Source organism: Nanorana parkeri, unplaced genomic scaffold, assembly GCF_000935625.1.
Source record: "Nanorana parkeri isolate BGI_ZX_2015 unplaced genomic scaffold, ASM93562v1 scaffold143, whole genome shotgun sequence".
NCBI classification, from domain to species: domain Eukaryota; kingdom Metazoa; phylum Chordata; class Amphibia; order Anura; family Dicroglossidae; genus Nanorana; species Nanorana parkeri.
The window spans coordinates 909,885-924,446 of record NW_017306411.1 but is presented as its reverse complement, the minus strand read 5'-3'; the positions used below and the strand labels follow the sequence as shown (position 1 = coordinate 924,446).

At 41.7% G+C, this 14,562-nt stretch overlaps 1 protein-coding gene across 2 annotated transcripts in view; it reads left to right on the top strand.

Annotated features, from left to right (window-relative positions):
- The window catches only part of TBC1D8 (TBC1 domain family member 8), a 77,595-nt gene that overhangs the window by 8,154 nt on the left and 54,879 nt on the right, over positions 1–14,562 (top strand). Inside the window, exon 2 of one of the 2 annotated variants that reach the window (XM_018554143.1) lies at positions 10,534–10,644. In XM_018554143.1, coding sequence (XP_018409645.1) covers positions 10,534–10,644 — 111 coding nt within the window. Of the gene's footprint in view, positions 1–10,533; positions 10,678–14,562 lie in introns of both variants that reach the window. The other variant, XM_018554142.1, reaches the window with a different exon arrangement.

The window sequence follows — 14,562 nt, the reverse complement described above, 5'->3', positions numbered from 1 at the left end:
CCGCCGACTCCCCCCCCCCCCCCCCCCCCCCCTACGAGCGCTGACTGGAGGGGGCGGACATAGCTCTAGATAGGCAGAGCCTGCTGTCAATCAGCCAGCTGGGTGGATCTCGACAGTATTGACGGGATCCATCCCAGCTGCGGCACTCTCAGCATATTGTGGGCAATAGCCTGAGTTTTGGGTCACAGGAGGACGTTGTTATAAGTCCTCCCGTGACCCTAAAGAGAACTATGGGATAAAAAGGTTACCCCATAGTTCTCTTTCTTTTTAAAGTATGCTGTGAAAAACTAACCCTTCACACCGCAGTTCACTGTCGCTTTAATTCAGTAGACAAATCTATGTTAAGCACTTTATATGTTGGTGTTAGCAATGGGTTACCTGGATGTGGTCTGGAACCTTGCTCAGGTAACCCATAAAAAGCATCAGTTTTTTTTTCTCCAGCTTTATTAATATTGTACAGCTTATGCTAGGAAAGCATTTGGAGCAATTCCAGGAATGTAAGACATCTGTATGATGATGAATCTGAGTGTTTGGAGCACAGACCCTCAATCAGCGACTTTACAACAAAAACAATAAGACATTACAAGCTCTGACTAGCGTCCCTGTACCGTATGATGTCCTACAAATGAATTCTGTTTCAAATGCTAACGTGTCTAGTGTCAGCATGTAATGAGAATGTACATATTAATGTATTTCTTTACCAGCTCAGCCACACGCATATGCCAACCCATATGTCCTCTTCTAAAAATGGGATTTTCTGAAATCTGTAGAATTAGTCATTATGGTTATGTATGAGTGGAGAAAGTTTTCCCTATATATATAAACCGCTAATGTATTTTTCTTGAACAAATGTTTGCTACATGCCAAATAAATTATTAATTGTAACATGGATGGGATTACTGTGTGTACCAGGCACACGCTTTTGCTGGCTGTGCTTTTACCCATTTGTAAACAGTAACCCCCTTGCTCCAGGTTAAATCGGTCACCACATTTGTGATGGTATGCTGAAGTCTTTAATTCGATATTAAAGTGAAAAGGTTTTTAAGCTATTTCAGTTGCTGATTGAATCACTTACACTGGATTTTGCTTCCTGATGTTTTAGTTTCTTGCAGAATTAGCTGGTCCCCTGAGCACTGGTCCTGACTTCCTTTTTTAGGGTGGCTCCTTTCCCTTCCAGGGTCCTATGGAACCACCCTTGTGTGTGCTAGTAAGCTGTGTGTGTCTCCACAAATACACAGGCACAGCAAAGCTAGCTGCTCCCCTCCTCCCAGCTTCTCCTTCCTCGCTCCTCCTTTCTCCATTCTTACTATCCAGATAGCTGCTGGAGACTGCTCTGTTCCTCGTGATCTTGTACTTGACAGGAAGTTCAGGGAAGCTGAGCTGAGAGACTTGGATCAGCTTTTTGGACGCATGATGACTCTAAGTGCTTGTGTAAAAATGTAAAGAAATACTTAGCGGGGAAATGTATATTGTTTGATCTGGATTCAATATTGGAAACGTTTGAGAGTTTAATACTACTTTAATATGTGTTTTATCAAACTATATGCTACTAGATTAGCAGGTGTCTGTTTGGAACCACAGCCTCCTGTCACTTGATTCTGTGATATGTGCTCTTTGTCTTCAGTGTATTAATCAGGCTGCCGCAGGGTCCTAGAGGAGAAAGTTCTGCAGCGATTGAACATATTGGCCTGCATGTTGAAAGGCTTTAACTGGGTTTAGGAAAAACCTGTACTGAGAGAATATTATAGACTGCAACAAATATGCAGCTAAGGAAAGTCAGGGTGTTGTCAGAACTTCTGATCTACATACTTCTTCCAGGTCAGGGACTTGGAAAGCATTAAAGCCAATTCATTAGTAATTAGCACTTTGAAAAGACCGTGGGGCTACCCTTGCACTGCAAGGGTTAAGTGTTTGTTCTGGTCTAAGTGCAAAAATAAGAAAGTTATACTCGCCCATCCTCAGAGCTGGCTGGTTCTTTCAGCCTCGCTCCCCCTCCGCTCCAGCATTCTTACGTTTATCATGTGACATCAGGTCTTGAGTCATCATGTACAATACACTGGGGGGGAATTAATAAAAACTGGAGAAGTTGCCCATGGTAACCAATCAGCTTCTCTCTTCAGTTTGTTCAGTTAAGATTTGAAAATTAAAGAGAGAAGCTGATTGGTTGCCGTGTACAACTGCTCCAGATTTTGTCTGCTCCAATTTTGATCAATTCCCCTCACCGTGTATTGGATGTGAGGATGCCAAGGGACATTCCATCACTGGAGTGTAGGAGGAGGTTGGAGCGAGCGCTGTAACATCCAGCCAGCCGGCTCTGAGGTGAGTTTAAACCTTGCAGTGGGGCTAAGAAGGGTTTTACCCAGAATCCTTCTTTAAAGTGTATTTCCACTTTTGCTGTCAAATTTGGGAACCCCCCCCAAAGAATAATGACACTATGGGCTTCCTCTCATTAACATACAATGCTTCTAGATCTTTGACCCTTTGTTAGGACAGACGTGATTTAAATCTAGTTTACAACTGATAATGAGATCTGGTAGCACAGTACAGACAGGAATATTTGTGATGACCTCCCCCTGCCTCCTTTAGTTTAGAGGAAGCTAGTAATATATGAGCAGCAAATTGTATGTGATATGAGTGAGGACATGTAATAAATATAGAAGAGGCGGTATACCAATTGGGCTACAAACAAGGAAATGCACTTTAAAGCCACACTCCGGGCAAAATGATAAGTTACACAATACACTGGATGTGCCAATGATCATTAATAAGCTGTATGTTATGTGCAGAGGGCTGCAGCGAAGTATACAAATCTTACCTGGCAGCATACTGTGCCCCGCAGAGAACGCCCAGCTTCCGGCCACTGAAAAAAGGGAGAGATGCGACTCAAGCTGTACAACGCTCCAGTCACATCACCTGCCCCTCCTCACTATCCTCGATTCACAAAATATCTCATTGCTAATATCAGCAATGTTCTTTTTTATAGCGGCCAGAGAAGGTGACTTAAAGGAGATCTATGAGGTGAGTGATTTTCACTCATCCTCATAGTTCTAGCCGACCTGTGACAATGAGACTGTCACAGGTCGGCTCAGTAGATCGGGAAGTGAGCGAAACACATATCGTTGCTCGCTCACTTCCCGATCATCTCCCTGCACAGAGCCGTGACTGTCATCACCGCTCGCAATGGGATAAAAAGGTTACCCCCATAGTTCTCTTTTAATTTGTTTTGCTAGAGATATGCTGAGCTGCCTCTGGCTGCTTTCTGTGACAGGAACTGCATGGCAAATTGACCTCAGTAATGTGCAGTGAAGAGTGAAGATCCAGAATCTCCAAGGAGGTTTTTATGCAGGCCAGGCCTAATCTGTATTTCACTGTGGCCACTATTCCATGTTTGTGAGTCATTTGTTTCTGAATAGAGGAAAGTGAGGAGGGGCAGTGATGTGACCGGAGCACTGTACAGCTCAGGTCGCCTGTCTCCATGTTTTCAGTGCCTGGAAGCTTGGCCTTTGTGTGCTGTAGACAGCGGGCCTGCAAGGTACAATTTGTATACGTTGCTTTGGGGCTTCACACATAACACACAGCTTTTGAATAATTTGCATACTCTGTGCAGTGTGTAAATGATCACTTTTCCCAGAGTGGTTTTAGCACAAGCAAAGGTGTGAGTGGGGCCTTCGAGTTTTAGGTGGACTAGCTGTGTTGGACTTCCTGTTCTGGTACAGATGCTGTTTATATTGCTCTTCCTGTAGCTAACAATTTCCAGTAGTGAACGTATTGTCTTACTTTCAGCAATGTTATTTTTTATGGCGGCCAGAGAAGGTGACTTAATTTGTTTTGCTAGAGATAGGCTGAGCTGCCTCTGGCTGCTTTCTGTGACAGGAACTGCATGGCAAATTGACCTCAGTAATGTGCAGTGAAGAGTGAAGATCCAGAATCTCCAAGGAGATTTTTCTGCAGGCCAGGCCTAATCTGTATTTTACTGTGGCCACCATTCTATTTTTATGAGTCATTTTTACTAGGGTGAAAGAACAGAGCGCACTTAGATTTTTCAATAATCTATTATTTGGGCACTGCTGTGACTTTCCAGTGTGTTGATTATTAACAGTCTGCAGCTAAGGATGTGAGCGCTGTAGTCTTACTTACATAGATGGATAGATTCAGGGTTTATAGTAAATTGGCTTTTTTTTATAAGAAAAGTCAGTAACTAAGGTATACAGTAATAATGTTTTCTTTAAATTTGCCTTCAGACATTCAAATCTATAAAAACACAATCAGTGTATTCTGTTTTTTAAAGCAGGATTAAACGATACTGCCATTTACTATACTGTGCTCTCCTCCAGGGATGTCAGGTCTGCGCTCCCTGCATCCACTGCGTTCTCCCTGGTGCCATGACCTTCTTCTCTTCTTCCGAGTTGGATGTCTTCTTGCTTCACCCATTGGGCAGGCACTAATGATTTAACTCCTATGCATGTGCATTGACGTTACATTATCTCGGCACCCGGCTCCATTACAGATGCTGGGACTATATACTGTACTGTATGTACCACAATCAGTGTGCAGACTAAAAATATTTGCTTGCAGGTAAGTAAAAGAGGCTTTGGCAAAAGAAAATGATGAATTCTATTCTACCCAGGCCCTACCTGCTGGCAAATGTTATTTTTGTAGGGTTTACGGCTGATTTAACCTAATATTTCTCTTTATATATTAAGGAAAAGTATGCAATTACAGGAGCCCTTCTACATATTTAGCTATAACTGATGGTAGTGTGGAATATCACGTGACCCAAAGCAACTCTACCATGCATTTCATGTTTATACACGCTGTATTATTATTACTATAATTTAAGGCCGACTCCAGGGAAATATAAAGTTTTCCCTTTCGGTGGGGCTACCCCCTGCAGTGCAAAGATCAGCTGCTTGTTTGTGCCTAGATGACGGCATGCTGTTGACATAGGTTTTTGTTTTTCATCTTGAAATGAAAAGCCGAACTCCAGCTAACACTTTCTAATCAGTTCCAGCAACAGTTCCTTTTTCCTTTTGGTTTGCGTGTTAGATAAGCGAGTAAAAGCTGACCATTGTAAGCACCCCTGTCAATGTTAAATGATTTGTCTCATCCCTCTGACTAACACTTTTGATGGACAGTTTGGTCTGATAAAGGAAGTTGAAAAATAACAGACTCACTGGTCAGATCACTAGATGGAAAAAAGCCTAAAAAAGGAAATAACGCAGCCACTGCATCTAAGAATGGGTAGGCTGCAGTTTATTAAATTTTTTGGTTTTGGGTTTAGATATATTTGAATTCCTTATTTTGAGAGAAATTTACTGTCGGATAATTATATTGACATAACAATGGCTGGTTGCTCTTCCTCCACAGCATCATGGGCCCTCATTCTTCTTAATAATTCCTATTTTTCCAATTTATCCTCTCAGTACAGTTATTCTTCTAGTTGTCCTGGAAGAACTGCTAACATATTCACATAATACTGCGATTCAGCTACCTGTGACTTTCAACACTTGTTGGCAAACTTCAGCTCCCAACATTTCTTCTACTCGGTCACTGTAATGTCCATCTGCAAAGGAAAATGTGTCTGTTTTGCTTGCTATCCACTAATGTAGTTATGATGAGAAGACTGGGAGCCCTGCCAGAATAACCTCACACATTCTCAAGCCCCTGTGCCTTCATCTTTGACTGACCTTCTGAGAAGCTGCACTCATCTTTTATCAACTTGGCATGCGTTTTGAAATAAATTCAGATTAAAACGGGTCACAATTATCGTTAAACGTTTTTGAAGCAGCTCATAAAGTAGATCAGATATCAATATCTTCATTTAAATGTTTTTTTATATCCTAATTTATCATAATGATACTTTTTAATCTTTTTTTTTATTTTATTAGGATTTCTAAGCTTTGACAGAACAAATGTTTTCTTTTAAAGAATATGTTTATTTTGAGGAAGTTTGTAAGTTACAGTAAACAAAACAGTACAATACAGAAGGACATAGAAGGCAGAGAGCACATACATCTAGTGCAAAAAGGACGTGGCCACCACCGTCTCTCCCAAGGCACGTCAGTGCTACAAGAACAAATGTTTTCAATGCTTTGTGCTGGAACGCTAGCTAAGATTTGATGCTTGCATCATTGGTTGATATGAGAGTATGAGAAATCTGGAGGTTTGTTAGTAATGGCAGAATGGGGACTGCTCAGGTTTTCCACCCTTTCGTTGTACAGTTCTTAGAGAATGATGGGGAAAGCCTGTTTAGGTCACACGCCAGCAAGGCATTTTTAATATGGGGTATAATTTGATTGTGTTTTGTATCTAAAGGCGTTCTAAAGTCCCAGCATATACTATCCTGTTATAAAATCAGCATTGTAATAGGAATACATACTAGGGTTGTTTTTCATAATGCAATCAAAGCTTACTTGAAAAAAAAACCCTGCTACCTTTTGTCTGCCCATCACTTTCCCAGTGTGCTTTGCATCTCTTTTCCTGCTCCTTGATGTGATGCAATCTCCATTTCTCAAGACTACACAGCCCTTAATGCATTGTTTCTAGCAAGCAATGATAATGTTACATTGTTTAGCAAGCAGGCTCTGTGAGAGTGGTAGTACAAGGAAGTGCACATTTACAGGGCTGAGTGAAATTGTGTCAGTGGATTAGGGAAGATCTTTTGGGCATCTTCAATAGGGTAAATTTTACAAACTTCTGGATCGATATGGGTATTAGGAGTGGGATAGAACTAATAGAAATTCAATGTAGAAATACATATTTAGTTTTAGTTTTTCACCATGGATACCCTTTAACAACAGTATATTTCTGCAGAATTTGGAAATGCATAGGAAGTCAATGTACACTGAAACAATAAAACTTCTTGCCATATTCATGTGGGAGATACTGGAGCACCTGGCTGATCCTCCCTGGGATTCATTGACTAGCACAGTTGGAAATCACTTTGTCAGACCCATAGTGTGTGAACCCAAACACACGAAAAATGTTTGGGATTGCAAGACTTTCCCACTACTGTATTTCAAGTAACATGGTGGGAAAGACTTTCTCTGACCGTTGTCATTAGTAGAAGGCATGCGTGCTTCACGTCTGTGTAATAAAGAATAATGTGCAGTGGAAGAAGAGTGAATCACTCACTGGCAATGTCATTATTACATTACAGTCATGTGCGGTTATTGTTTACTGTGCATGCTTATAATGTAGTGATGATACATGGTGGGAGAGTCTTTCCCACCATTGTGTGTTACTATTATAGAGGTCTGGAAGGGTACTAGAGTGCTGGGTATGGACAAGGTATGTCAGCACCCCTGGACTCCAAGCAACATTGATTTGATAAAGGACACTAGAGGAGGAGGCAGCTAGTACTTATACATAATGCAGTCTTGGTCCCTATTAAAGCATGGAGAGCTTCCAGAGAGTATACAATGTTGTGCTGCTGTGCACATGACACAATTATTAGGGCACTTTATAATATATTTAAAATAAAAATCCCTTTTGATGAGTTCATGAACAGAATAAGGTAGGAACTTTGAAGAGGAAATACATGAGGGATTTGAGGAGCTTTGTGAGCTTACTCTGAAAAAAATAACATGTTCTTTAAAAATGTATTAACAACATATATGGGATCCCATAACATTTTCTGACTGAGTTTGGGGTCTTGGCCCTGAAAAGATTGAGCACTGCTGCTCTAGAAAACCCCAGATATGTGACCATTACAATAGGCACATTATATGCATATTTTCATGTTTTAGCAATTTTGTGGCGGTCTTGTCATTTTAGTAGACAGTTAGGCCTTGTTCACACCAAGTGCGTTCCAGGAGCAGAGCAGTTACAGACCGGACCAAAACTGCGTCCAATGTATTCCAATGGCATTTTGGGCTCTAGTTCACACCGCAGCGTCCAGTTCCAGAGCATGTAAAAAAACTGCAGCATGCCCTGTTTTTCCTGCTCTGGAACGCATGCAAACACCCTGGAACGCACTGAAAGCCCACTGTAGGTTCTTTTACAAAAACAGCCCGAAACACGGCAAAACACACTGCACTGCATGTACAGAAACTCATGCAGAGCTGGTCTGCATTTGGTGTGAACAAGCCCTTAGCTTTTTTGCAAAAGCAAGTCTTCTTTTTTTGCGCCCCAAGTATGTTTACTTCTTGCACTTACTTGGAATTACTTATGCAAGTCGCTGTCATTTCTTAAAATCGTCTCCGCTTACACAGAAAACCAACATCTTTTCTGCCTTCCCGTTATTTATCAGATGTCTCAAATGAGGAAGTTACAAAGTGTGAACGTTCCTGTGCTATAAACTAGCACCCTAATCCCTGCTGCTAAAATAGAATCAGTCTTTGCAAACACATGTATTTGCATGTCAAGTTACAGAGAAACATAATGCATTGAAAGCCAAACAGTCACATTTCAACTGTCATTTTTGTATCGTTTAGGACTATTGCAGTTTTTTTTCCTGTACTGTGCATCTCCTTCTGTCATTTTGTAGGTCTTGTCTTGCTGACATATTATATAATTTCCTTTGTTCCATTGGAGTTATTGGCAGAGATTTCCCCCATCCCGGCCAGGCATGCAGTCTGGCAGATCCTACTTCAATCTGCAAACCCTGCAAATAAATATTAGACGACATAGCATATGCCCAGTTTACTAAATGATTGTAGAAATATACATGATTATTTTTAGGAATAGGAGCGGACTTTACAACAGTGAGGGAGAAAGAAAATATTTTGCTTTGCTTTCACAGTGCACCATTCAGAAGACCAAAGACATGGTGCCTGGGGCCGTGCATTATGCTGCATTATCTTGATATAGAAACAGACATCACTAGATAGTCATGTGGCAGGCTGACTCCAGGCTGATTAGGTTACACTCTATATTATAAAACCTCTTCCCAGTACAATTTACACACAGCTGAAAATAGTAGTGTGCTGCAGTTCACATGTAGCTTGCAAACGGTGAATCCAAACAGCACAATGCCAAGTCAATTGCTGATTGTGAATTCACCGTACTCTAAATTGGAGAAGCCCAGTGTAGAAATATTGAGGATAAACTGTATGTGTTATTTTGTAAAACTCGGAGCTATGCTGGAATGTTGGTGTTATATAAATGACAATTGTAAACAGACATTTTGTTTTACAAATATCTTATTAGTTTTAACAAGAAATAAAGTGGTACAAACCGTATACTAAATATAGAAAACTGCCATGTTGTAAGAGTATTAAATACAATAAGGGGAATTTATCAAAACTGGAGCAGACAAAATCTGGACCAGCCAAGCATGGCAACCAATCAGCATCTCTCTTTCATTTTCAAATCTTAACTGAATGTACTGAAGAGAGGAGCTGATTGGCTGCCATGCACGGCTGCTCCAGATTTTGTCTGCTCCAGTTTTGATAAATTCCCCTCAATGTTCTCGCATATAAAGGGCAATACAGATGCTCCTCAGGTTACGATCGTTCGGTTTAGGACTTACAACAAATACGCAAAAGGTCATGATGATTAGAAGTACAACAACCAGTGTTTCCAGATCCGAAGACATTTTTCATAGGAGTCATTCAGTATTGCTGTCAACTCTTCAGTGATCAACCTCTGTTTGACCTCCAGAAAGCTAAGGGTAACTTGTTTTCAGGATCTCTCTATCATTTAATGAGTTGCGAGAAACAGAAAAGGAGCAAATCTGGCTTTTGGTTTAGGTAGCAACTGGGATATTTTGTTTAAAACGGCCTCCAAGGGGTTCCTACGGATATTACAATGCAACAAGGATCACAGAAGGTTCTAAACCCATTCCCATGGCCTTTGTACCTTGGGACACAGCCACCAGATATGGAGCATGGAACCAGGAGAGGCACAACCCCTAAAATAATTAGGGGAGGCTGTCAGAGCAAACCTTGCTAAACAGGCATTTTGTAACAATGAAATCTGTCCTGAATGCGTGTTAGAAATCTGTTTTGTTAAAATATTGTTTTGCAGAGGTAAGATCAGACAGGAGCTGGAAAAACAAACCATTTGGTTGGCAGTCATCCCTGAAATAGAAAAACAGTTTGTTTTTCCTCTGTGTGTTCTATCTATTGCATGTCTTCTAAGTAATTTTTTTAAACTTATGGTATTTAGTACACTGATGAAACTTGTACTTGTCTGTCCTAGTGATAAATATAAGCTAGCTCTTTTAGCGTAATGAGATGCGTATGCTAGCGTCTAAAAATGACAGCTGCAGCTGCCTTGTTTGCAATATGATCATCTAAAACAATGAAGCATCTACTAGATACCAGCTAAATCTACACTTATTGGACATATTCAGTCTACATCTGTTGTAAGAAAACAATTTGCTTTAACATGCATTGTTATTTGTGATAATAGGTTTAGGAATACATTTAGGAATCTATTTCAGTAACAGGAGGCATCTCGTGCTTCATACAAGGAAATGAACAGGGTTTGCTATAGGCTGGCATTTATCAGTTCTTAATTCAAGATACCAGTTACATTAAAATGTTTGGCATATAACAACTTTAATATTTAATCCTGTTTGTTTTAAAGGTCGTCTTGTTGGTGCCCTGGATGCTGTGCTGGATTCCAATGCCCGTGTTGCCCCGTTCCGGATATTGCTTCAGGTCCCCGGATCTCAAGTTTACTCGAACATTGCTTGTGGTGAGTCAGAGATGTACTGGGCCCTAGCAATTGGTGAGTTTCAGAACCAGAATGTAAAACGTGCTGTGTGCCTGCATGGCCATGGATGTTAAGGTAACTAAAAATAACATTGCTGTGCAGTGACTCAATGCTAATGACTTCGTTCACTAATACTGAAGGTTGCTCAAAGTCTCACATTCCTCATATATTGCTGAAAAAATTTAATTGCGGAAGTCATAAAACACACTTTTAAAAGTTACAGGGTAAAACTGTGGGGTAAAGATGTAAAAAGCCACTTTAGAATGTTAGCCAGTTCTCTATCCACGTACACACCACCTCATCTATGCCCATAGCCCTCAGCTTGTGTAGCAAGCGTTTGTGTGGTACCGTATCAAAAGCCTTTGAGAAATCCAGATATACCACATCCACCGGCTTACCTCCGTCCATATCTCTACTTACCCCCTCATAAAAAGTTAGCAAGTTAGTTAGGCAGGAACGGTCTTTCCTGAACCCGTGCTGATTGTCATTAACTATCCCGTTTTCCTGAACAAATTCTACCAGATAATCCTTTATTATGCCCTCTAGCATTTTACAAACTACCGATGTTAGACTGACCGGCCTATAGTGTTTGTAAGTAATATTCTCCGTTTATACACAGCACATTGATATATGCTCTAATACACTTCAGCATTAAAAACAAGGGTTCTTGATCATTGCTGACCACTTCCTTAAAAAGCTAGTGGCCAGGTTCTTCTTATGATCCCACAATACTTTGTGTCACTTGCTTGGAACAAATACACATTTCCGTAAAATCATCAGAAAGTCAAAAGTCCTAATATGCTTACTTCTCCCTTAGGCTGGGTTCACACCTGGGCGTTTTTCAGTGCTGCTCGAAGCGCTGAAAAACGCTTAGCAAGTGAAATCCCATACTTCCCTATGGGCATGGTTCCCACCTGGGCGTATTTCAGCCCGTGGAAATGCGCTGAAAAACGCCCTACGCCCAAACATGTACAGGAGCTTCTTTGGGGCGTTTTTCCGCGCGTATCCATTGGTATTCCCGAGTTTGGCTCGGGGTTAACAAAGCGGTAACCCCGAGCCACACTCAGGAATACAGCGTAGGACTTACCTTGTCTGCGATCCCCGCTGTGTCCTCCGGCCGCTTCCGAGTTCTGTCCCTTAAGAGCGGCCGCGTCGCAGGGGGGCGGAACCGGCGGGAAGTTTGAAAGTGAACCTCCCCCCCAAAAAAAAAACATAGAGAAAATAAAGGGAAAAAAAAATATCATACCGCCAGGGAGGTATAAAAACGAGTGTCGAACGCGCATTTCACTGAACTAAAAAAATGAGCTGAAAAAACGCGCCTATGGTACGCACAGGTGTGAACCCAGCCTTAATGACTGGAAATATTTAGGCATGATGCTTAGTATGACAGCTACCTAACTAGCATTTGCAGAATGAAGAGTCAGCAAAGGCAGCCTCTGTACTTCAGGAGTGATGTTCTTTATGTTTTAGATGTCATGTACTGAACAATAGGGATACATTTCCAGCAAAAGGTGGTCTATTATTAGTTAATATGCATGCCATGGCCTTAACCCTGCCACACCAGTAAACCTGTCATTGGCAGAGCTTGTCACTCTACCAGAACCAGTCTTTGCAGAAATTGATATGGTGACTAATAGAAGGTGTTGCATATTTAATCAAGTGTTTAGAGGTACTTGGATTTGTTGTTGTTGTCCAACCCTGAAATTTACTAAGTGCTTTTTTTGTGGTTTTTTTTAAAAATAAAATGTTGGAGATGCATTTTTGTGTTCTTTTGTTATAAGTTGCAGGGGTTGCATTTTTGTGCCCTTTTGTTTTATAAGAAGCAGTGTTGCATTTTTGTGTTCTTTTGTATATATGATGCAGGGGTTGCATTTTTGTATTTCTTTCTTTTTTTCTTTTTGTTGTTGTAACAAGGGGATGCTAAGTTCACCTATCAAAGTACATAGGTTATGAACTGGGGTTTTAGTGGTGTTGTCCTCCTATAAGCTGGCCTAAGAATTGACTGTTACTGGACTTTGCAACTTAAAGTGACCCTGTCATGAAAATAGTCCAGGGACTGCCATGAACCATGGATTGGCTAAATGTTTCCTGGGATGCTGTAGTGGACATTAGCAATGTGCGGCGTTGGGTGAAGAGGTTTCAAGAAGGAGAAACCGAAGTTCCACTACAGTGTCTCCATAAACATCCTTATTTATGAATTTCCTTAGGTGCGCCAATGTCTTTCACCAGAAATTCAATTGCAGCTCGTTGCTTTAGCCGCAGATCCATGGTTCTAATCACTCAATCTGAAAAAGAAAAGCATACATTAGTGGGGTAAGGACACCTCTATAACATGGTACGCAACAATTCATAGTCTAGTACGATCTGCCCGTCCAAGGTGGGCAGATCGTACGGGCTTTTAATGAGCATACGACCATCGCAAGACAAAAGTCTTGCGATGGTCGTAAGGTGTATGGGCACCTTAATAGATCTCAAATTACAGACATGGAGGCTTTGCTTTTTGATTGACCCCCGTATAATCGCAAGCAGCTAGATCATTAAGTAGGCTTGCTTATCTGGATATTTTGTTTACTGAATGTGGGAAGAAACTAGACTGAAGTATTGTACAAGCTTTCTGTCTACTCAAATTAAGCCTCAATACTTGCCTGATTTACCGTATATACTTTTTTCTGGAATTGCTGACATTCATTGTGTTTTGTTGCAAGATTTTCCTGTTTGTGAAATTCTTAGCCAGTTGGCCGGCTGTCTGGAAATATACTATAAGAGACTCAAGAAACTCTGATTGTCTAAATGTCTTCTGCTTTTGGATGACTTCCAAAGAATAAAGTGGAGTAGATTATAAGAGCCTGATTGAAAATAAAAAACAACCTAAAATCTGTAAGGGCCAGTTCACACCAATTGCGGTGCGTTCCAGAGCGGCAGCTACGCCCCACCGCCCGCAGTGTGATCGTACGCGTGGCAAAACATTGCCTGCGTTCCGGTCCACTGCGAGCGCACAAAATAGAGCATGCAGCATTTTTTTCGGTCGCAGAGGAACAGAACCCTGGCAATGTTTTGCCATTCGTCTGATTGCACTGCAGGTGGTGGGGTGTGGCTACGGTGCCATTGACTTCAATGCACCTCCATAGCCCAGAACAAAGGGGGAAGTCTAGTGCGCGATTGCTGTGCATTCTAGCAGCTACAGCTCTGGAACGCACCGCAATTGGTGTGAACAAGCCCCAGGGCAGGTTCACACCATTTTGCGGACCAGATCTGGAATGCAGTGCATTGCGTTATGCTGTGTTTTTACCACGATTATGCCGCATTCCGAAGCTGTTTTTTTTTTTTTTTTCCAGCTTCATGGCCCATTCAAACCATAAAGATAGTGTTCGGCCCCTGGAATGCAACCAGGCCGGCTCACTTTGTTTTGGAGCGGGAGGGGGCATGTCAGTTCATTGAAGTCAATGGCACTGCAGCCACGCCCCCCGCCCGCAGTGCGATCACCGACACCCGAACGCGTAGCACATTAGTGCCTGCGTTCTGGTCCAGTGCGATCTGCAAAAAATGCTGCATGCACTAGACACTAATGTGCCACACGCTCGGGTGTCGGTGATAGCACTGCAGGGGAGGGCTGCAGTTCTATTGACTTCAATGCACCGCTATGCCCCTTCCGCCCCAAAACAAAGTGAGCTGGGCGAGTTGCATTCCAGTGCGTTCCAGAGACCGAATGCTCTGGAACGCACTCTTTATGGTGTGACTTGACCCTAAAATGGCCTTTCAGGTGCATTCCAGTGTGTTTGCATGCGTTATTGATACGTTTCCATGCATTCCAGACAAAATGAGACAAGCAGTATTTTTCTGGTCTGGAATGGACTGCACTGGTGTGAACAGAGGCCAGGAATAGTATAGGGATACATTAGG